Below are 24,170 nucleotides of genomic sequence, written 5' to 3' on the forward strand. Positions count from 1 at the left end.
GAGGTGTGTAGCGAGTATTTTAATTTCTAAGGAGAGTCATGTTTTAAGAGCAGCAGCTGAAAGACCCTAATTTTGAGGGGAGTTTGGGCTATTTTAGGACCCCAAATCACCTGGATTTTAGGAAACGAGGATGGTCCCTCCCTCCTCAGACCCAAATCGTTTTGCTTTAGAGGCGTTTTCCACCCCAAGAATTAACACGCAGAGCCGTTCAACCAGGAGTTCGGTATTTATTCTATAGTTTTTTGTGGTTTTCCTCGTCACCAGAGACCGACTGGGACGCGTTTCATGGACAGCTCCCGCCCCTGTTCCCACAGAGGAGCCCCTGGGGTCCGGCACCGCGGGCTGAGCCCCGGCCCGGGCAGGACGGAGGGATGGAGCGGGATGGACACCGGACGGACACTGGCTGGACACCGGAGCAGCACACGGAGAGCCGCCAGCAGACCCGGACGGGGGAGGTGGGGTCGGTTTTGGCACTAAAAAAAGGAAAATGGAGCAAATCTGCCAAGCTCAGAGGAGAGCGGGTGGTTCTGGCTCTGGCTGAGGGAGTGTTCGGGGCTCCTCCTGACGTGGATTGGATTCTTGAAGCATTTCATGGTCCGAAATCCACTGGCGGTGTCCCATTCCAGCTGCTGCGGGTTCCCAGCACAGCACTCCAGCCCCATCCCCGCTCCAGAGCACGGGAGCTGGGTCATCCTCCGGCCTTTCCCCACCAGGGCTCCAACAGCATCATCAGTCCAGTCTTTGTCATTAAAATTAGCTAATATACAGAATATAAAGCACAATATTTACACGGGGACGGTAACCAGGGGCGTTCCCACACCATCAGTAGCTCGTTGGGGATAAAAGAAACTCTTACGTGACCTAAAGAGGAACCGACAAGAAGTGACACAGCAGGAGGGAAGAGCCATCGATACCCTCCACTTGAACACGATAAATAATAAATAATCCTTTTTGGCAGAAGGTAGCTACATTTGCTTTAACCACAGGAAGGTGTTTTAGGGGCTGAATCGTGAGCCTTTTGGTGAAACCACGTTACACAAGGAGTGTGTGTGTGTTCAGTGACCGAGGTTTAACCGCCCTCAAACCCTCCCCAGTTACACAGAAATTTCGGGTTTCAGGGGTGGCAGTCTGGGCAGCCCCGCTGGGTGTGTGGCACCGTGGTCCTGGGCTGTTCTGCCACAGAAATGACACAGGTTTGAAGCCACCCCAGGGGTTGTTCTATGCATTAACATCGTAATTTCCCAAAAAAAGGGGAGCTGGCCAGACCCACAAGCACCCCCTTCCCAAGTGCTTCACTGTTGGAGTGCCTCAAATTAGGAGGGAACGGCGATTTCTACACCCAAATACCCACGCTTAAACACGATTTGTTGCTCCTTCAAAAGAGAAGCTTTGCAAGGCTCCTGCGAACGCAGAAGGGTCTGAGGACACGGAACTCGCACAAAAACAGACAAAGGAAAGGGTCAGGTGTTTCCTCACTCCTCTGCCAAGGGCCTGGGCGAGCCCCCAGCGTTCCCTCTGCGGGGAGAGGGGCTGGGACCCCATTCCCACGGAGAATTCGGCAGGCAGTGCTTCCAGCTCACCTCCACCCCGCTCATTCCCACCGGGACACCGCGTGCTGCCTCCATTGGTAATTTTGTTCTCGGTTAAAACTCAAAGGGACACAAGTTACGTTCCACTAAAAAGCTCAAAATCAAGCGTTGGGGTGGCAACAGCGAAGGCAAAGAGCTTTAAAACCTGCGTGTTCCCCTGCAGCCGAGTCCTGGACCCGTGCAAAAGGATAAAAAACCTGAAAGTCCCGAAACCAAAGGTGGAAAATCCTCACTGGGGTGCTCCTGCCTCATGGAAGCGCGGGGATGTCTCAATTCAGCCGGGATAAATCACTCCTTAAACATTCAGCTCTAAAATGAAGCACTCGAACGTGAAACAGAGACCTCCCAGCACTGCAGCTCTTCCAACACAAACATCCTTCCCCGTGCTCCCAGAGCCAAGGGAAACACCGGGAAGGAGCTCCGGGAGCACCCACGGCCGCCACGGCTTTTCCTCAGCCAAGCCCGGCCCGGGAGCCAGCTCGTGTTTTTGCTGGCAGGAACGATTATGGAAAAGGAAAATTAATATAATCTCGCTTTAGAAGCAGCTTTAGATGCAGACTCAGGCCTGATTCCCATCTGTTGTTTTGTTTGGTTGAGTTAATCCCAATTTCTACAGGTACAGACAACCATAATTTATCTTCCAGGCTGAGGCAGATTTTAACCCCTGTCCTGCTGCACTCCCGGGACTCAGGAGGTCCCGACCCTTTCCAGGATCAGGGAATAAAATCACAGCGAGGCAGCAGCAATTCTGCAGAGGCAGAAAAGCTGCTGAGCCTGTTGGCCTCCCCTGGAGGAAGCGACCTGTGAGTGCTCCACAGCCAAACCTATCCCGATTATTTCCACACTGACTCTTGGAACCGTCAGAGAATTTGGGGGTCCCATCAGAGCAGAAGAGACTTTACAAGGGAACGATTGCATCTGCAACAGAAATCTGTTTGCACTTTAAAAACCTCTAATAAAAATAGAATATATACTGTGTTTTTATAAATAGATTACACATTTAGCTTAGATGAGCTTCATTACATTCCCCCCCAAACACTTTTTTTTTTTTTTTAAAGAATTTTGCTTTTTTTCGTTGTGTGAACTAAGACGACCGTCACTAAGTCTTTGAAAAACATGTTTGTACCACATTGTTCTTTAAAACATTTGTACCACATTATTCTTTGGACGTTTTTGAACAACATGCATCCACAAACTGCCATTTGTTTACTGAAAACATTTTTGTACAAACCCAGTTTAGGAATTTGATCTATTATTACACTGCTAACGAGCAAAAAAATTTGCTTCCTTGAAATCCCCTTTTAAAAAATGAGAAAGGATGAGGAGGATTTTCTGATTGTAAATCTAAAAAAGTGTCAATATGACACCGCATTAAGAATAGAAAACAAAAATAAAGTATTTACAGCTTTACAAAGGAAAAAAGGAAGAGGTCATCAAAATCATTTCCAGCATTTTTACAATTAAATTCTTTTTTTTTTTGTTGTTTCTCTGGCGAGCTTTGATCTGGTTTCTGGAGTGGTGCCACACACACAGAGCAGGACCTCGAACCAATGACCTCCCAGGGAAACCCCCAAGGACCAACCCCAGCTGCCCCCAAAAGGTTGGTCCAGCCTAAATGAAAATAAACCCCCGACCCCGAGTATGAAAACACCTTTCCTTCCTTAAAAAGGGATTACATGTGGTTATAAGAAAGACACCAACACCCATGGGAATCTACTGTCCTACACATCACCACCGAGCACGTGAGTTCTACACCCCCACATCCCTCACTCCCCCCCACTACAGGTGCTCCTCCTCACCCCACACCCGAATTCCTGCCTCGGGAATTCCCTGCCCTCAGCACAACAGCTCCTGCGTTTGGGAACACTCAGCCTTTTTCCTGCTGGGACGCTGATTTTGAAGGAAAACCAACAAACCCGCAGCGAGGCGGCAGCGCGGCCCCGGCAGCGCCAGGAGCGTTCCCGGGCGGAGGAGAGCCAGGGGCCGGCTCCAGGAGCTGATTCACCACACTCAGCAACGCCTGCCCCGGCCACTGAAGCATCACAGACATCCAGCCTTGGCAGACGCTTCCTCGGCCTCGGGAGAGGCTCCTTGGGAGCAGCTGAAGTTCAAACGGGCTCGAAACCCTTCAGAATTACAGATTTCAAACATGCAGTCCCAGCCCCCTCCAAAAAATACCCCAAACACCCCCCCAGCCACCCCCCAGCTTGCAGCCCTCATGAACATCACATTTACCACTTTGGCCACCTAAGAAATAACAGGAATGAGCACTTTGGAGTAAGGTTTCTCTTCCAGAGAAAAGTTATCTACATTTACAGGACAGAGCAGGCTTCGGAAAGCCCCTCGCCCACGCCCAGGATCCAAGGAGTTGTCACCCGCTCTGCACCGAGCACTGCCATCAGTAAGGACACCACGGGAATATCCTTGGATGCACTGGCTTGGACTGAAGCCATCAGCTGTGGATTGTGCCCTCCCCACTGTGGATCCCGATGGATCAGCCTGGGTCCTCCTTCCCAGCCTGGAAAACGCAGGGAGCCCACGCGGCCTCGAAGCAGGAGATGGAGCTGACGGCCAGGCAGCAACACGGGAGACTCCAAGGGGAAAACATTCCTGTGCCCACAGCTCCACCAGGAACCCCCCGAGCTCCTGCCCCTCTCCGTGGCCGTGCCAGACTGAGGAATTTCCACCCAGGAATGAGCCATTTTCCAAGACACCTGTGCTCTTTACGGAATGGAGCGACACGGACCGACACCGGCTGCTTGCAGAGCAGCTCCAGAGATCCCGGACCAACACACCAGAGCCTTGGAAACACCAGGCAGGAAGCTCACAGGATTGGCCACTTTGCCTTTCCGGAACACTGAGAGGGTGCTGAGATGGGGATTTTCCCTGTCCAGCCCTAGCACTGCTCCTGCACAGCACCTTCCAAGCTTCCTGGCAGGAAAAACAAACACATTTGGTATTTACTCCCAGTCTTCCAACCACTACTTAACTCCACAGCTGGCTTTGGGCAGTATCAACCACGCTCTCAATCTTGGTCTAAAAACAAACAAAAAATTATTGGCTGAGGTTTATACCCTGTTTTTACCTGGCTGAAGTGCTACAATTCCCATTCTAACCGTGAGGAGCTCAGTGATGCCGGAGTTCCCTCAGCCACCACCGAGTGATCCGACTTCTGATGCTGCTTCTCCTGGGTAAAAATACAGAAGGATGGGCAAAGCCAAGGTCTTGCCACTTTCTCACAGAGAAAGCACATGGCTGTTCCTCCCCAGTTCTAGGGCAGCAGCAGTTTGGGATTCAGTTTACTACGCCCTAAAAAGGATTACAGCATTTCCCAGTGTTCAGCTTTCCCGAAGAACAGTGGCCTGGATCTCTCCCAAAGTCCTGTCTCCAGCCTACATCTACGTCAGTGCATCCTGATGCTTCACCTACCCCACTCTACACATCACGGAAGCAGCATAAAATGGAGTTATCTCCCTGTCAGCAAAGGAAATTCTGCAAACACTAAAAAAAACCCAACAAAACCCTGAAAAAAGACACAAATCAACACGGACCTGAAGGGCTGATTCCCCTCCTAATCCCATCACTGGAAACAAAGGCATTGTGATATGACATTCCACCTCAAAAGCAGCTCTACAGACATCTAAGTGTGCAAATGTGGGTTTAGCTTTCCTTTTCCCAAGCGATAACTGTAGCCCAGCAGAGACCAAACATTCCACATAAATAAGGCGAGCTTTTTTTTTGTTTTTGCATAGTAGTTAATCAGTGATAGTCCCCCCCCCAGTGACCCCTCCTGTGCCCACCTGCTTTGCCACCGAGCTGAGTCCTGCTCCTCCAGGTCCTGGAGTCCAGCAGAAACCTTGTACACATCCCAAAGGCTCCCTCACCCCGAAAGGTGGGATGAAGAAAACCCTTTGAGTACTGGAGAACTGCTTCCCCCTACGAGCTGTCTCCAAACCCGCTGTGATTTTTAAACGTTTGCAGTTCAATTTGGAGGCAATTCCTTTTTTTTTTCTTTTGTGCCAGACATTGGTAATTGCACCATAATTGTCTTGGTTCTGCTGCTCTTTTTGCCAGTGTTGCTTTTGCCAATCAGTGCAGCAGCTCAATAAAAACAGCAGCTTACTGAAGTACCCAGAGCCTCTGCAGCACCATCCTCTGCTGCTACCAGCTTTGGTTGGCTTTTTTTTTTTTTTAAAGAACGTATTTTATAAAAACACCTGCTATTAATATTCCACTGGAGCTCAAAGTGGCTCAGCTTGGGGCAAAGGCACAATTAGAACACCGTGTTTTCCTACAGGACTCCGCATTTATGGTTTGTAGAACAGTAGAAATGTACAGCACCAATCCTTGGGTGGGAGGGGATGCGTGTAGGAATGAGTCCTCAGAGTCCCTCTGCGAGGGCTCTCGAGTCTTTCACCTTTCCCCCAGCAATTGGTTTGGAATCTTTGCTCTCCGTCTTCCCCTTCACCGCAATGCTCCCGCTTTCTATCAGCTGACCATGGGCTCCACGTCCGTCTCTCTGTCCAAATCGTCCTGAATTTCGTCTGTGTTTCCTGAGTCACTGCTGGCTACGGAGCTGGGAGATGGAGAATTCCTGCAGGGAAAGGTGCAGCCAAAAAATTTAATATCAGTGACAGAAGGAGGAAGGGAAAAAAAAAAGAATCTTTAAAGAAAACAGTCACTTTCCCTCCACAATACTATTGAAAAACCCCTTTATTAACATGAAACATTGGCACTCCCCAAAGCTATTTAAATATCTATATTTAAATATAGATAATATATTTAAAAACCCCTTTAATAACATCAAACATTGGGTTTACAGTAAATAGCAGCAGTAAAATTAAGCTGCCACCCCACCCACCCCCTACACAAACACAGGGGCTGTCCCAGGTTTACTGATGGGGAAATGGAGAGCAAAGTCTCCTCCAGAGACTCTCAGCATCCCTAATACCCAGAGCCCTGAAAATTGAAAGTTTATCATCTTGTTCTACTGGGGTTGAGCAAGAGATAAGAGAAATCCCTCATAGTGTAAGGTTCTTAACACATGAGAAGATTAAAAAACAAGTTCTTCACGTAAGTCCAGAGTCGAGATTTAATTTGGGGTTTTAAGAGTTCTAAATCTGAGATGTTCAAGACTGGAAGTCCACCCGAGCTGCAGCTCCCTGTGCTTAGGAGCAGCTGCTGAGTCCTTGGAGCTGTCACAGGGTGTAGGACCCCACACTCTGCTCCAGGCCCCCTTTCCCGGCTGGTCCCGGGATACAGGATCCTCCCAGGGACAAAGCCATAAAGTGCCAGTGCTGCCCTTAGCCCCAGCTGGCAGGAGGCAGCAGGGAGGGAGCTCGTGGAGCAGCAGAGGAGCCCGGTACCTGTCAGCTGAGCCCTTGATGAGCCTCCTGCAGGTTTCCATCTGCACGTCCAGGCCCCGCTTCATGCTGCACATTTCCATGTACTCGTGCAGGTGCCGATTCATGTCACTCTTGGCCGTGGCCAGTTCCAGCTGGGGGAAAGAAGGGGAAAGAATCAGCCTCAGGTGAGGTGCAATCCCAGTTTCCCTGCGCTTCCCACCCTGGTGGGGATGCCTCAGCTGGCCAGAGCCCACCCAAACCGCCCGCAGTGCACGCTCATCCTCCCTGCTCCTCACTGCCAACGCATTCACCAGCTCAGGAAGGGCAATCAGAGTTTCACGCTGGTTCTGAGCAGCCCTGGAGGGGTTTTCCTGCTCTTGGCACCTTGTTTGTCAACAGGCAGGAATTAATGAAAGCCTGTTGGAGGCAGGGCAGAGATTTTGAGAAGCTCCAGCTGCTGTTTCTGGCAACCTGTGAGGCCACGTCTTGGGAAGCATTTCCCAGGGTGAGGGTGAATATGCAGAACAAAGAGAGGGAAAATAGAATAATAAAAAAGAATAATTGTGTGTTTTATTCCTTTTGTTCTGCAGGTTTTCTGTCTCCAGCAGCCCCAGATTTATGCTCAGTGCTGAAGTATGGAGCAATAATAGCACAGAGAATGGCATTTAGGAAAATCCCCAGGGCATGTCAGAGGGAAATGCCTTTGCATTCTTGGATATATGGACATTCCTCCTTCCCTCTGGGACTCCCCGGTGCGTGCCCCTGTCCCTCCATTAGGAACAATTCCCCTTCCTCACCTCTATCTGCCCTATTGTCTCCTGGTATTCCTTGTCTCTCGTTTTGAAGAAAGACTCTGTTTCGTGGATCAAGTTTCCCAGGTTTTCTTCCTGCAGGGGAAAGGAGAACACAAAGAATGAGCAAGGAACTAAAAGCATTCAGGAGCGAACGGAGGATTTTATTCAGCCTCCCCTGGAAATGCAGGTGGTTGTGTTCCTTCATGCACTGTTTTTTTTCTTTTTTAACACAGGCAAGGAATATTGTTCTTCAAACTGGAATACCAGGAGAACACATTTCTGTGCCACGAGCAGAGCTTTGGACACACAAAGGTGAGGGCTGATCAAGGCTCCAGCAATTAAACCCATGCACCTGATGCATTCCAAAGCACCAAACCCCTGCATTTTCCCGAGCCTTTCACAGCCTCATCACACTGGCACAGACTGGAATTGCTCTCCAGCCATGAAACTTTTCATTTTCCCTGCACTGACCACACTGCTACTCACACCTTTATCCTGGAATTGTCACTTTCCAGTTACACATCGTTACCCTCCAGCACCCCCCGTGCACGCACGGATCCCCTCTGGAATTCCTCAGGGCACTGCTGGATAAAGCAGCTGAACAAATGCTGTCCTGCTCTGGAGTGACAGTACAGCCTGGGCTCCCAAACACACAGAGCTACTTCGTGCTGCACAAAAAGGCACCACAGTGTCACTGCTCCCTCTTCCACATCTTCAAGCAGCTCTGCTTTCCATTACAAAATCATCCTCGACTTAACACGACTGCACCGATGAGTGCTAACGGCCTTGCCGCGCTGTGGCCACATCCCTGGCAGATTTACAGGGCTCATTGCTGGCACCCACACCAGGCTACCCAGCCTGGAGTTACAAGAATCATCCCACTGATCCTTTTATATGCAGAAGAGCTTTAAGGAGGAAGGTCATAAAAGAAGGTGGCGAGGGCAGCGTGTAAGAACTTGAATAAAACCCACGGAAGGAAGATTCAGGCATGTAAAGCACATGTTAAAGAGCAGGCACAGCCGGAGCAGTCTTTATTCTGAACCTCCATCTACAAGCCAAATCTACCCTTTCCTTGTATAATTTTCATTTAGAAGGATTTAAGCTTCTTAAAATCTTTAGAGTTTCCGCGCGCGGGGCCTGGGCTCGGCGCTATTGCTGTGAAGGCTCTGCTCAGCCAGGCACGCCCGGCCTATGCAAATCAGCCTGTCATTAATTCCTGCTCAAGGCTCCTCGTTATCACCCTGCCACTCTCCCGCTCCTCGTTATCACCCCGCCACCCTCCCGCTCCCCGTTATCCCTCTGCCACTCTCCCACTCAGCGCGGTTTCTGCAGCTCCAGCACTTCCCAGTAATCCCCGCAGCCTCCGAGTGCTCCGGAGGGACGATCCACGAGCAGGGAGGTGGAACGTGGACACGCCCTGGCAGCCAGCACCAGACAATATTCCCGAGGCTGCTGCCTCAGCATCTTCCCTGTCCGGGAGGCAGCGGGATGATTTCCCACCTCCCGCCGCTGTGCTGCTCAGCGATGCAGTAACACAGCCACTCCCAGCCCTTCCCAGCCCTTCCCAGCCCTTCCCAGCCATTCCCAGCCCATTCCCAGTCCTTCTCAACCCATTCCCAGTCCTTCTCAACCCATTTCCAGCCCACTCCCAGCCCTTCCCAGCCATTCCCAGCCCATTTCAGCTCATTCCCAGCCCTTCTCAACCCATTTCCAGCCCGTTCCCAGCCCATTCCCAGTCCTTCTCAACCCATTTCCAGCCCACTCCCAGCCCTTCCCAGCCCATTTCAGCTCATTCCCAGCCATTCCCAGCCGTTCCCAGCCATTCCCAGTCCTTCTCAACCCATTTCCAGCCCATCCCAGCCATTCCCAGCCCTTCTCAGCCCATTCCCAGTCATTCCCAGTCTTTCTCAACCCATTTCCAGCCTGTTCCCAGCCCATTCTCAGCCCTTCTCAGCCCATTCCCAGCCATTCCCAGCCCTTCTCAGCCCATTCCCAGTCATTCCCAGCCTTTCTCAACCCATTTCCAGCCTGTTCCCAGCCCCATTCTGAGCCATTCCCAGCCCTTCCCAGCCCTCTCCAGGCCGGTTTAAGAAGGCTGCGGAGTGGCTGGACGAGGCAGCACGCTGCCATTAGCTGCCTTTCCCCGGGATCTTAGGGATTAAAAGGAAGCTGCTCATTATCCAGCACTGCCAGCAGATCCCCTCTGATGGGGAGAGGGAGGTTCACGGCTTCAGAGGATCCCTGGCCCTTCGTGTGGTCCTGCAACCACAGGTTCTTTGTTTGGGGTGGGATTTACGTCCTTTGACACCTTCCACAGACCGCACCGAGGCTGCTTTGCTCCCCACAGGAACAACTGTGCAACCCCGTGCCCTGCACTCCACAAATGATTATAATTAAAGTGTGAATGACAATGCACAGAGAAAGGAGGTGCTGTGGGGAAGATCATGGAATCCCAGACTGGTTTGGGTTGGAGGGACCTTAAAGATCACTCAGTGCCACCCCTGCCATGGGCAGGGACACCTCCCACTGTCCCAGGCTGCTCCAAGCCCCAGTGTCCAACCTGGCCTTGGACACTGCCAGGGATCCAGGGGCAGCCACAGCTGCTCTGGGCACCCTGTGCCAGGGCCTGCCCACCCTCCCAGGGAAGGATTTTTTCCTAAAACCCATCTAAACCACTTCCTGTCAGCCCAGAGCAAGGGTGACAGATTCCCTGACGCTCCTGGAACAGACACCTTGGATCTTTTACCTCTCACTTGGTACTTTTAAATACTCAGTTTGAAGGAGCCAAGGAAATAAAGTTTGGCCAATAGAGTGATTGCACAGACCAAACATCAACCACAGAGATGAAGCACTAAGAGGATTTTAAAACCGAAGTAGGTTTGTGTGGCAGGCTGGATCACCAGTCAAACACCCACAGGCTCAAATGGCTGAAAGAGTAGCTGAGGGAGAGTATCTGCAGAGAAGAGCTGGAGAAAATAAGGGGAGTGAACTCACCTCTCCTTGGAGGTCAATTGAGGGATTGCAGTTGGTGAAGTCTTCCCAAAGCAGCAGCGTTTCCTCGTTCTCCTCCCATGTTAAACTGTCACAGTCGTCATCAAAATCAAACGTCTCCCGACTGAGAGAACAGAACAGGCATTAACGAAACCACTCCAGCCCCACTCCCTCAGTCCTTTAATTAATTGTCTAGAAAAATGGGCTATGAGAGCTGAATGAGGGGACAATGCAGCGGCTGGAAATCCTCACAGCTTTTACAAGCAGCCTGTGCCACTGTCCAAGTCCCTCTTTCCCGGGCTCTCTGCCACCCCACAGCAGAATAAAAGATCCTTGTTGGAGCTCCTGCTCCAAGCACCAGGCCTGCCTCTGCCCTCCAGATGGAGCTGCACAGAAGCTTCCCCTGTTTGCAAAACCACAAAAATGTTTGGAGCTGTTCCTTTGCTCCGTGGGCAAAGGAGCCCAAAGGCAGCACGGGGATGTTACAAGGCACGGAACCCGCGCTGATTTCACGGCGGGGTTCAGCCAGCGGGTCCCCTGCAGCCCTTGGAACACGGGCTCTGAAAGGAGCAAGGACAGCAAGGCTGAGCCCCAAAGCGATGTGTGGAGGAGACAAACACTCCTGCAGCCACCGAGGGCAGAGCAAACAGGCAGGAGGGGCCTTTCCCACCCTGATCTGCTCAAACTTGTGCAATAAAGGAAAGTTTCAGGGGGGCAGAGCACAGAGCAGTAGCTGCTTCTCATCCTGGTTCAGGAGCCCTGACAAAGAGCTGGAATTGCTCCCTAAGCAGCCTGCATTCCAGGCTGATGCATTTTTATGGCTTTAGCTCACTTCCTCTGAGCTGATAACATCTCAGGAAGCAGCCCGATGCTGTCCCAGGAGGCTGCAGAGCTTGGCAAGGGACAGGAGGTTTGTCTGGATCAGCAGCGCTGTAAAAATGTCATTTACAAAACTTGGACATTCATGATTGTGCCTTTTGCAATTCCACTCCTTCAAATTGTTTTCTTTTTGCAAGATCTGCCCTGGCCAGAGAGCACAAAGACTCCTGGGCTGACCTCACACACTGCTCAAAATCCACGGCAGTTTGAATTTTTTACTACTTAATCCTTAAAAATTAAGTTCCTTACGGCTAAAATGCAAGTTGTTTTGTTTCTGTTAACGATATCAGCTCCTCAATCTATTTCTAAACTATTAATCTCTACTTCAGAGACCCCAAGCCCGTCCCCGATGAGCCACCACCCCTTCCCCACATCACCCCAGCTTGACAGAACAAGGTTCCTGTAGCACTTTGTGCCACCTGTAATAGGACCAGGAGATAAGAATTACCCTCATTAGCAGCACCAGTAACAACTGGGTCTCACAGGGCAGGTTTGGGAATGAAATTAAAACCCAAACACATGACCAACCTAGTAGGTACATTTTAACTTCTTGCTTTTTAAAACAATCCACACGCTGCCTGCCCTCACAGCGAATTTAGGCCGTGGGGAAGCCAAAAACCTGTGTTTATCCCACTTATTATTACTAAGGGCCTAAAGACATCTGAAAGGAACCCTAACAAGGGGAATCATCCACAGCTTTTGCAAAAAACACCCCTCCCACACAGGGAATTCAGGCAGAGAGGAGGGAACACTCCCCCTGGACCCGGAGCTCTGGGCACTGCCGACAACAGAAGAGGAGTTGGTGGTTCTTAGACCGTCCCTTGTGTGCTCCTCCACACAGATCCTGTCCTGCCCCGCGTGGGAAAGCTCTGGGAGCTGCCAGGAGACACCCCACACCCACCCTGGGCCAGCAGTCAGACCCACGGTGCTTCCCGGGGCTTCTCTCTGCCAAAAGAGAACAGCAGAGACCCCGAAAGCCTCACCTGGCTGTGGCTACCCCCGTCCAGTCCCTGATGGGAGAAGGGGACACAGGGCACATCTCCAGCCACCCCCCTGACCTGCTCAGTGCAGCACCACGTGCAGGGAGTCCTTCCTCAGCTGCTACAAACTTCCTTCGTGGGAGGAGTTTGCTTTGGGGTAAAGCTTTAGGCAAAAAGATTTGGTTTAGGGGTAAAGCTTTAGGCAAGATGAACTCCAATTCTCATCATTGGTGAGACTGGGCTTTGCAGCACAGCTGACAACACCAACATTCCTGACATCTAGAAACTGTCGTCCCCTGATCTTCCCGACAGATCCACCACTCCCACTTGCCTACAGCCCAACTGAAAACCACCCTGAAACACCTGAGAGGTTTGTATCCACTCCAAACTGGGCTTTCAGTTCAAATTCTATCCAGCCAAGCAAACTCTAGGAATCAAGTACTCAGGCAAACACACAGAACAGATTCCTAGTTTTGACCCTTTTTTGTTGCATTTTTCCTCTTTCACAACAACACAGTAGCAAAACCAGTCTGTATTTTTTCTATCCTCTGTAGTTCCTCCCACCTGAGAGAGGAGCAGGAATCCGTTCACTTTATTTGAACTTCCCCAAAGTCTCCTGGCCTGAGCCACGCTGCCAGCTCAGGGCTTCCAGGCTAAGGCTGCCCGGAACAGGAGCAGTTTTCCCGGGATACTCACAGCTGGTTGAACATCCTCTTCATCTCATCCGTGATGTTGAGAGAGCAGCTGACCTCGTCGTCTGAGAACCTCCCGTTGTCCGCGTCCTGCTCCGACAGCTCCTCGTCGGACGTGAGCTTCCGCTCCTTCTTCTTGGAAGCCACCTTGGGTGGAGAGAGCAGCAGTGACTACAGGGCTCAGCTGAGGGGGAGTGGCAAATCGGGGTGGAAGGAGAGGACAGCGTTAGGTCTGAGCAGCTCCCGGGAAATGCACGGATTCCCTGCCCGGACTCGTGGCGGGCATCGCCCCTGTAAGGAGTGGTGGACACGGAGCACAGGGAAGCAGCTGGGAAGAGCAAAGCAAGCTGCAGGCTGCCAGCGCTCTGGGGATGTTCATCTGCTCACTGAGCCCGGCCTGGGACCTGCCAGAGGCCATGCAGAGGCTGGAATGAGCCAGGGAAAAGCGGAAGCGGGCAGCGGTGCCCGGGCAGAGAGCAGTGACAGAACTCTCCCTCTCCTGCCACCACCACAGGTGTGGCCTCCAGCACGGAACCCCCAGCAAGGAACAGACAGGAAACCTTTCCAGAGAGCCTTTATTCCAGGGCCATCCCCACCCCAGCAGCGGCAGCGGATCGAGGATCCTCAGGCGGACACAGAAGGGTTGGCTGAGCCATGGAAAAGCCCGGACAGCCCCAAGAAACAAACTTCAGGGAACTCAAGGGACTCCCCTGCAAGGGGCACACAGGGCTGAGAACACCCAGGATGCTCCCAGATGCCAGAGGATCCCAGAGGGCTGGGAACACACAGGATGCTCCCAGATCCCAGAGGATCCCAGAGATGCTCCCAGCTGGTGCCAGAGCCACAAACACACGGTCCACTCCCAGCCTACAGCAGTCTTCCCTCTGCTTGGCACACAAACCATCCCTTGTTGGCATCGTTCTCCAAGGTTTCACTCTCCTGGTCATTTTAACCCCTGCAGGCCTGACCAGCAGTGTGCTCTACAGTCACCTCTGAGCAGAAAGACTCAGCAATTCTCCTCAGAGACAAGAAGGAAGCACTGGCACCACACAGTGGCTCAACTTGCCAGAGAAATAATTCTCCTCTGAGGAGGTTTGAGTCTTTTGGGGAACATAAAGGGAAAAAAACCATCAAACATTTAGGCAACTTCACCAGCAGAGCCCACAAGGATCCTTTCCAGTGCTTTTGGACAGCATTTAGCACACTGTGTGCTATCACTGCACACAGAAAAGCATCAGATTCACTGAGAGCCTGAACAAGACACGTTTAGATGGAAGCAGAAGGAAGGTGGGTTAATCAGGGCTGAAACTGCAGTTGTGACCAGACCAGCTGCACTGGGAGTGACAGCTCTGCTCCAGGCAGAGCTTTCGGAGCAAATTCAAGGACTTTCCTTCTAGCACCAAGGAAAGCAACTGGAGCTTGTGTCTCACAGAGCAGCCAGAGCTCACCATCACAGAAATGTTATTTCTGGCCATGGAGCTCGAGCCAGAAATAAGAACATTCAGATGACAGCTCCACGAGCTTAAAACCTCTCACTTGTGAAGGGAACAAATGGGAGGGAGGAATTATACAAACCTAGGCCCTGTAACATTGCTTTTCTCCCTGCATTCAGTGCAGACTAACATCAGACTCACAGCACGGCTTAAAGATCATCCTGGGCCTTGTGGTTTTTTTTTAAACCCTCTGCACTTTGTGCTCCTGGTGCTGCAGCAGCTCCTGCAGCAGAGCTACACTGACAGACAGAGGCAAATACGGCCATAGAGAGAGTTCAAGAAAAGGCAAACGACCTGGACCACGCTGCTCAGCGCTGCTCCCTCCTGCCCTACCCTATGGAAAATTCAGGGCCTAATCACCTGGAAAATCTTGGAAACGTCTTCCGAGTTGCGCTGCTGCGCGACATCGCACAGCTTGGCCGTGATATCGATTCGGCGGCAGATGTCCATGTCCACCTTCATGGCCTTTTCTTGGATCTTTGTGTCCAGGTCTGTCATGGGCTGCAGGAAGGACAGCAGGGATTATCTTCTATTATTAGACAGTTCAGGCAAGAAGAGATACCCCACAGTATCTCTGGAACCCCAGGCCACACCAGTGTTTAACAGCATCACACCCTGCTCTCTGGGCAGGCAGAGCACGGGCACTCTCAGGACTCCACAGCTCACAGGGAGCACTCACCCCTGATTCTAAACCAAAGTTTCAACTCTCAGGGATTCGCCACCAAAAAAAAAACCTGCACCCACCCCAAAACAACTGCTCAGTGCGGCAAGGGGGAACCTTGATGGGTCAGGAACAGGGTGGGACAATGGGATGCCCAGAGAAACTGTGGCTGCCCCCGGATCCCTGGAAGTGTCCCAGGCCAAGTTGGATGGGGCTTGGAGCCACCTGGGACAGTGGAAGGTGTCCCTGCCCATGGCAGGGGGTGGCACTGGATTGTCCTGAAGGTCCCTTCCATCCCAAACCATTCTGGGATTCCATAAATAACACTTGAAAAATGGAGAAACCCCCCCCGTGCAGCGTGTGCAGAGCAGAATGACACCTAAAACCTGGTGAGGATGCAACACTTCCCCTCTTTCAGACACAAAAGCTGTGCCTGCACGGAGAAGCTGCTGCTAAACCAGAACCCAGGCCACGCAGCAACTGCACACAGAGCATGGAACCATCAAACCCTGACTGGATCTAAAGAGATCCATGAAAACCTTGGCACAGAGAACACTCCTTGCTGGCACTAACCTGGCTTCCAGCCCAGCAAAAATTCTGCAGGAAAAATTCTGCAGGAAAAATACTGCCTGGTAGTGGTTCTAATTTCTGAGAGCTACTCCCACTCAGACAGAACATCTGGCTCCTTATGAAGGAAGAAACACTAAAAAATCCCCAAAGCACATTCTCCATCCTAGGCGAGACTTGCTCTGTTGGACAGTCCCACTCCTAAGCAACGCTTCCACTTGGGACACCAAAGTGGAAAAACCCTTTGCAGACCATTCTTAAACACCAAATCCCCTTTCTAAGAGGAAAGCTTTGGCATTTTGTTGGTTTGCTTTGCTTTTTCCCACCTTTGTTTTTGTTTTAAATTATTACAGAGAGTCTTCTCCAGCCCCCGTGAACCACCTTTGGAGATTTCTGTTTTCCAGACACACTGAGGAAAACAAATCTCTCAACACTGACACACTCCACGCAATCCTATCCATTGAACTGGTGATCCTTATCTGCAGGAAGGAAAGAGCCACGTGCCCACATTTTGCACTTCTCTCTTCTAAATATTTACCCAGTGAGGTTCAAAACAAGCACTGCCGGTGCTTTCCTTGGGTTCCCTTATCCCTTGAAGTGTGCAGAGCCCAGAGCACTTTCCCTGAGCCCAGGAGGATGTTTGCTTTCACCACCACCTCCCTTTTTGTACACACGGAGCACTGAGTTCCTCAGTGAAATGAAGTCACAGCCATGGCCCCAGCAGCCTCTCCCTTCCAGGCTGCCTCTAGCCAGGCATGGCCATCCTCGATTAACCACCAGAAGGACACCCAGCTAATTGCCAAATTTCCCATGAGCAGATCTAGTGGCCCCGAAAGAATGGATTTGACAGCTGGGAGCGGGTTCTGCAGGTTTGTGTGAAGTCAGGAGAAGGCTGTGGCGTGCAAAAATTACACAATAAATCAGCATAACAGGGTTTTTTCCTTACACAAGTGGCTTCAGCACTACCTCAGGCTTACTGAGAAAGGCACCTCAATGTCCACCTGGCTTATCTTCCCAGATATCTGCATGCTCTCACTGTTTAAACAAAAGCATTTTATCCTAGAAGATCCTCTGGCTTTGAAGAGAACTCAGTATCTAAGGAGACATGAGGAAATTCCTGAGAAAACAAAGTCTTTTCTTCTTTCTTTTCTTTTTAAGCCACAAGGTTGAACGAGCCCTGGAAGCAAAGCCAATACCTGAACCAGGACTACAGGATTCATCTTTTCAGAGCTTCATTAAGGGAGATGGAAAACACCCGTGAGGGTGGGGAGGGCCTGGCACAGGGTGCCCAGAGAAGCTGCCCCTGGATCCCTGGCAGTGTCCAGGGCCAGGCTGGACATTGGGGCTTGGAGCAGCCTGGGACAGTGGGAGGTGTCCCTGCCTGGGGCAGGGGGTGGCACTGGATGATCTTTAAGCTCCTTCCAACCCGAACCGTTCCATGATTCCATACAACGTGTTCCTTCAGGAACGTGATTTTCCCGCATAACTCGAGGCAGAGCCCCCGTGCCAGCAGCTCCTGGTGCTGCACAGTGGTGAACCTGCAGCCCAGTCTGGGAGTTCTCCAACCCCTCTTTCCCAGATCCGAGTGCTGGCCCTGCCAGCTGTGGGGAAGGGGAGGGGAGGGCAGAGTCCTGGTTATGGGCTAAGCAGCAGTTAATGCATCTCCACACAGACCAGACAGGAAGCGGGGAAGGGGGATCTGTCTGATGCATTAGATCCCAGCAGCCATGGCTAATTACACAGCAGCACTCACTAATTAATTACACAGCAGCACTCACTATTCACCTGGCCATGGGTGAAGCCATTTGCAGGACACAACACCCACAGAGGGCCCTCTGTACTTACATCACTCATCAGACCCTTAAAGACCACAAGCTCTGCTTTCAGCCTCTCAATCTTCTCGTTCAACTCCTCCTGGAGAGCTTCTGCTTCCTGTGCCTCCTGCAAGGGAAAACACACCAGAGGTGAGAGGGGAGAGCCCAGCAAAGCTCCTCACTCAGCCTGAGCAGGCTGAGAAGGCACTGGGGAGAAAGGGCTTTAGAATGGAACTGAATTCTTTAGTGAAATTTGTTATCCTCCATTGTAACTTCCACTCCCTCCTCCCGCTTTGTCACAAACTTTGTCACAGATTTCATCCCAGCTTCCCAACATTAGCACTGTCCTCTACAGCAGCACAGCTGCTCTAGCCAGAAGTCAGATTTTTAATTAAAAGACAAATAAAATGATGACCAGCACGACAAAAGGTGCAGAAAACCCCGGCACCTTTCACTCCAAACTCCTCAAACCTCACCTCTCGCAAGGTTTCCACCATGGATTCCAGGCTCATCCTCCTCGTCAGCTCCTCTTCCCATCTGCAAGGCAAGATGTGCAAAGTGGTAATTATAGAGAAAAGCGGTTTTTGCCCCTCAAAATCACAAGTGTTCTGATAGCTGTGGGAGGATGACAGCTATTGGAAATGCAGAGCAGATGGTCTCCCTCAAAGCAGGAACACAGAGTCTGAAAGGGAAGAAAAGCTGTCTCCACTTTTAGCGGGATCAGCATTCCTCCTGCTCTCACACACGACAGAACCATGGGATCCCAGAGGTTTGGGCTGCGAGGGAATTCAAAGCTGATCCCACTCCAGCCCCTGCCATGGCCAGGGACACCTTCCACTATCCCAGGTTGTTCCAGCCTGGCCTTGGACACTTCCAGGGATCCAGGGGCAGCCTCAGCTCCTCTGGGCACCCTCACAGGGAAGAATTCCTCCCTCATTTCTAACCTAAATTTCCCCTCTTTCAGTTCGTTTGATATTTGGCTGCAAATACGGTGGGAAGTTTCCAGTTTGAAAAGAATCGAGTGTAGGGAAGTCACGTCAATCAAAAATCTCACCATTTCCCAGTTCACTCCAAGCAATCCATGTTTCTGTGCCCTCTGTATCCAATTCCTCAATAAGCTCCATGCCCCAGTCACTTCCCAGCACTCCAATTGCCAGGGGAGTGCTGGGACAAGTCCCTGAGTGCTGGGCACACACACTCAGTGCTGAGGGTGGCAGCGAAGGAGACAGAGCTATGAATTGTTTAATTAAACCTCACACCGTGCTCGAGGTCATTAGTGGGGCTCAGAGCAGCCTGGTCTGGGGAAGGTGTCCCTGCCCATGGCACGGGGTTGGAATGAGATGATTTTATGGTCGCTCCCAACCCAAATAATTCTGGGATTCTACAATTATTGGATTAAGTGTTAAAAAAAAAAAATCCAGTTTTTTAAGCACTGAAACCCTTTTCAGCAAACCCAGAATCTGACACTATTAACTGGAAAGATTCTGGAAAAATGATGATACACATGGATGTGGTTTGAGTTTGGGGGGAGAGGGAACGCCAAGTGTGTGCCCCTCTTTGAACAGGCACCAATGCCAGCCCAGACTTGCCTGGTCTATTGGGACAACAAGAATTACACTCCTGGAAAAGAAACTTTGGATACAACAGATCAAAAAGAATCCTGTGAACAGCCTCCCTGAGTGCCATCACAACCATTTCTGTTGCTACTTCAACACTTCTTAGAGTTCAGCTGCAGCTGTGAGGCCAGAAATCCACGGAATCAAAGAAAATGCAGCGGTTAAATCCACCAAAATTCACGGATTCATCCCGTTTTCCAACACACACAGCACGCTGGTGGTGGCTGGAGTGCAGGATGCCCCCGTGGAGGCCGATTTGCTGCACTCACCAGCACGGTGCCCCTGGACACAGCTCTGCCTTCAGAGGGCAGGGTTAATCCCACCTGGCACGGCAGCCACAGGGAATGTGTGGGCAGGGAGGGACACGGTGCTGCTGCACTTGGCTCTTCCCAGGAGCCAGAGGCAGCTGGGCAGGCTGCAGCTCCGAGGACATTCCCGCTCCATCCTCTCTTCCCTGCTGCTGTGGGGCGGGAATATCCAGCACAGCAGCGTGTGAGAGTTGGATTTGTGCAGGAGGACTGGCTGTGCATCTTTTTACCACCATCCATTCACTGCCAAGCAGGGGGAAATATTTAGGCTGGAATTCGCATTTGTCACCAAACGTTTCAGCTCGGATTTCCATGCCCTGGGTGGGTTTTGGACTAATTACATGTGCACTGCTATAAAAATAGCAAGTTTGCCTTTCACATTCTAATATCAGAGGCAAGAAGGTGAAATTAATTAAAGCAGGCAATTATATTGGCAATCTGTGAGCTGCTTCTCCTGTTACAGGACAATCATCCCTCCTGCTCCTGCCGCCAGTTGTGGATGGGACTCGAGCAGACACTGCAAAAATTGATCTGCTGCTTTCTCAAGGTTTTAACTCTTGGAAGGAGGGATCCTGGGTGCATCCAGCCCTCCTGCTGAATTATTGCATCCTCCCCGTGCTCCGTGCCTTCTGCAGAGGGAGGGATGTATTTCTGGCAAACGTCACCTGCGTGTTTTTCCTGACTCTGCCGAAAGCCAGGGAAAAGGATCAGCGTTCCTCCCCGGCAGGTCAGCCACCCCAAATTCCACATCCCCAGGTCTGCTCAGCCCAGCCTTCCTCGTCCTGCAGAGATTCCAGGAGCTCCACTGCTTTGCTTTGTGCCTTTTGCAGAGCGGCAATTTCCAGCCCTAATTCCCTCCTGGCAAACCCAAACCAGGGTCTTCAGGAGCAGGGGAGAAGATGCCACCTTCCACACACCCTCCTGCAATCCCTGCGTTTCTCTTAATTACAGCAACAATAAAACCATCAGGTGATCTTTAACCAAAAAGTTCCTGCCTGACTGAAGGGAATTTTCACAGGTCTGGCAAGAAAGGTCCTGCTAACCATTGACATAAAATCATTAACCCCAGAGCACGTTTCTCCCACCCACCACCAAGCTGGTTAACCTCATTTAACAGCTCAAAATGCCAATCTTACTCTCCCCTCGCACTTAAACCCCGGGAGGATATTTGCAGTGAGGAGAGGAAGGAGCCCGGCAGGAAGGTAGGGGATGACAATGGAGCAGAGGATTAATTCTCCATTTCAACTTCCAGGGAGCTGAGACAATGGGAAGATTGCTCATTCCTGTGATCATCCTGTGTTTGCTGCAACACACCCGACTTTAAAGGGACCTTGGCAGCCGTGCTGCTGCACATTCCCAAAATCCAGGAGGCAGGGCACTGAGAGGATGCTAATTATGGCTCTGCTGCCTTTATTATTCAACACACTCAATTATTCTCCCAGTCATTCATATTAATCAATATTTTTCTCCTCGGTCACCATCTAAAGTCAGAAGAGTCTCCCGCAAGTGGCAATCCCAGCAGGCTGTGGATGCCCCTCTGCTCCTTGGCACTCAGAGCCGTGGGGTGCAGCCCAAAACATCCATGGAAGGGCCCAGCAGCTCCGGGAGCTCCCTTCATCCTGAGGGAGAGGGAAGCACATCCTGAAGAAGCAGCTCTGCCCAGCCAGGGAACTCCACAGCGGGAAAGCCACGGGAGGGGAGCGGGAGCTGCGCTCCCTGATCCCTTCCAGCCCAAGGTGTTCCACGATTCTACAGTTCTGCAATACCCAAATGGGAAATGGCTGGAAAACCAGCAGCCTTCCCATGCTTGCAGCAGGATATGAACGCTCCAGCTGCTCCCAAACACACTTTATTTCTTGGCTCGCATGCAGCTATTGCAATGATTTCCAGCTGCATCCAAAAATCCTTCTTCTGACTCAGAAGCGTTGCTGTCCAAAGCTCCCAGACTTTGGGGCTTTTTATTACATTTTCAGTTATTCCTTCTAAAAAAAGGTCAGCAACATGAATTTCAACACGAGCCAGGCTTTTTTTTTTTTTTCTTTCCCCTTCTTTCCCACCTTCCAAGGACGTGTCAGTTCCATCCACCCGCAAATAAAGGGCAAGTCTGACTTTTTGGAAGCCCTTTTTTTACCAGATGTGACACATCACATTCCAGGGGCATTCCGTCATTCCTTCAGCCCTGCCTCACGTCTGAGAGGAGAACAAAGGACGCCCGGCTCTCTGGGAAGGATACTGGGCAAACAAAACACTGGAGCAGTCAGGATTAGCATCGCTTAAAGCGGTGTTCTTGTAAAGCTGAGTCACACCGAGAACTCGAGTTCCCTGGGAAATTGGAAGAGCAGCCACCAGCTCCCAAGAAAGAGATGGAGACACCTCAGGATAACAGCCCTTAAAAGCTTCTCTAGGTTTTCCAGCCTTAATGTTCATGGAATTACACCAAGCTCTGTGCTGACACAAGCCCCAAACCTCTTTGCCACTGCCTTAAAACCAGTGTCAAGGAGCGGGATCCTCTTTCCTTTCTCCTGTCCCAGTTTCAAGTCCAGCTCGGGAATACGGACCAGGGAAGGGCAGCAGATTCACAAAACCCCCTTTGGAACAGAAAGTCAGCTTTAGACAAGTTTGCCTTGCCCAAAGCTGTTCAATAACTGCCTTTTAGGGGGTTTTTAGAAGTCTGGTTTGATTTAACCAACGAACAACGAGCTCACAGAAGACACCAGGTACAAACATGCTGGGTTAAGAATGTTTTTCTTCAAGGCAGGAAGGCACAAAGAGAGCAGCTGATCATTAATGGTGCCTGATGGTATCAACTGGATTATTCTTTCATTAAAAATATCCCTCCCTCAAGCAATGAAACATTCATCAAGTCACACTTAATGACAAAATACTTATTCCAAAAGCAAAATTCTTTAGGAAGACCCTCTAATGGAGGGTTGTGGAGGGAAGAAAACTTCCAAACAGAACAAGAGAAGCTTCGCCCGTGCTCTGAGCACCTCCCCTGCCACTCTGAGGTTCCAGCTGAGGCTTTCACTCATTTATTGCAGCGTCTTCCCATCAGTTTCCAGGGAGCAGAGCAGCAGCAGGATGGGAAGGTTGAAGTCCACAAAGGGAAACGGAAGCGTTGGTTTGGGCAGTAACCATAAAACGCTTGTGGAGACGTGAGCTGGCAATTCCCGAACATACAAACACCCTGAACCTGCAGCACCCAGGGAGCAGAGCCAGAGTTCCCTGCCCACCGTGCCAAGGCTGGCACCAGCTGCTCCCAGCCCTGCTCTCCTGTGGGATAGGAACGCATTCCCTGGCACACCACAGCTGCCAGGGGCTGCAGCCCAGCCCCGAGGCCGGGTACCAACACATCAGGGCACCCCGAGGCCGAGCCCCTGTCCCAGGGCCGGCTTTGTGCTCCCCACGGAGCTGGGCAGCTCCAACGCCCGTGGGGCACTCACAGGAGCCCTGAGCACGAGGATGTGCCCACACTGGCACCGTGGCACTCACAGGAGCCCTCAGCACAGGGCCGTGCCCACACTGGCACCGTGGCACTCACAGGAGCCCTGAGCACGAGATGTGCCCACACTGGCACCATGGCACTCACAGGAGCCCTGAGCACGAGATGTGCCCACACTGGCACCGTGGCACTCACAGGGGCCCTGAGCACGAGGATGTGCCCACACTGGCACCATGGCACTCACAGGAGCCCTGAGCACGAGGATGTGCCCACACTGGCACCGTGGCACTCACAGGAGCCCTCAGCACAGGGCCGTGCCCACACTGGCACCATGGCACTCACAGGAGCCCTGAGCACGAGGATGTGCCCACACTGGCACCGTGGCACTCACAGGGGCCCTGAGCACGAGATGTGCCCACACTGGCACCGTGGCACTCACAGGGGCCCTGAGCACGAGATGTGCCCACACTGGCACCATGGCACTCACAGGAGCCCTGAGCACGGGGCCGTGCCCACACTGGCACCGTGGCACTCACAGGAGCCCTCAGCACAGGGCCGTGCCCACACTGGCACCGTGGCACTCACAGGAGCCCTGAGCACGAGATGTGCCCACACTGGCACCATGGCACTCACAGGGGCCCTGAGCACGAGGATGTGCCCACACTGGCACCGTGGCACTCACAGGGGCCCTGAGCACGAGATGTGCCCACACTGGCACCGTGGCACTCACAGGAGCCCTGAGCACGAGGATGTGCCCACACTGGCACCATGGCACTCACAGGAGCCCTGAGCACGAGGATGTGCCCACACTGGCACCGTGGCACTCACAGGAGCCCTCAGCACAGGGCCGTGCCCACACTGGCACCATGGCACTCACAGGAGCCCTGAGCACGAGGATGTGCCCACACTGGCACCATGGCACTCACAGGAGCCCTGAGCACGGGGCCGTGCCCACGCTGGCACCATGGCACTCACAGGAGCCCTGAGCACAGGGCCGTG

The 24,170-nt window shown here is 51.9% G+C and overlaps 1 protein-coding gene across 1 annotated transcript in view; it reads right to left on the reverse strand.

Annotated features, from left to right (window-relative positions):
- Positions 1-207: 207 nt before the first annotated feature.
- IFFO2 (intermediate filament family orphan 2) overlaps positions 208-24,170 on the reverse strand; it is a 46,870-nt gene continuing 22,907 nt past the window's right edge. Inside the window, exons 2-9 of the mRNA XM_032131360.1 lie at positions 18,282-18,342; positions 17,837-17,932; positions 15,124-15,264; positions 13,275-13,417; positions 10,723-10,843; positions 7,732-7,821; positions 6,956-7,086; positions 208-6,183 (exon numbers count right to left, since the gene is read on the reverse strand). Coding sequence (XP_031987251.1) covers positions 6,078-6,183; positions 6,956-7,086; positions 7,732-7,821; positions 10,723-10,843; positions 13,275-13,417; positions 15,124-15,264; positions 17,837-17,932; positions 18,282-18,342 — 889 coding nt within the window. The 3' untranslated portion in view covers positions 208-6,077. The remainder of the gene's footprint in view (positions 6,184-6,955; positions 7,087-7,731; positions 7,822-10,722; positions 10,844-13,274; positions 13,418-15,123; positions 15,265-17,836; positions 17,933-18,281; positions 18,343-24,170) is intronic.

This window comes from Corvus moneduloides, chromosome 22, assembly GCF_009650955.1.
Source record: "Corvus moneduloides isolate bCorMon1 chromosome 22, bCorMon1.pri, whole genome shotgun sequence".
Lineage (NCBI taxonomy): Eukaryota > Metazoa > Chordata > Aves > Passeriformes > Corvidae > Corvus > Corvus moneduloides.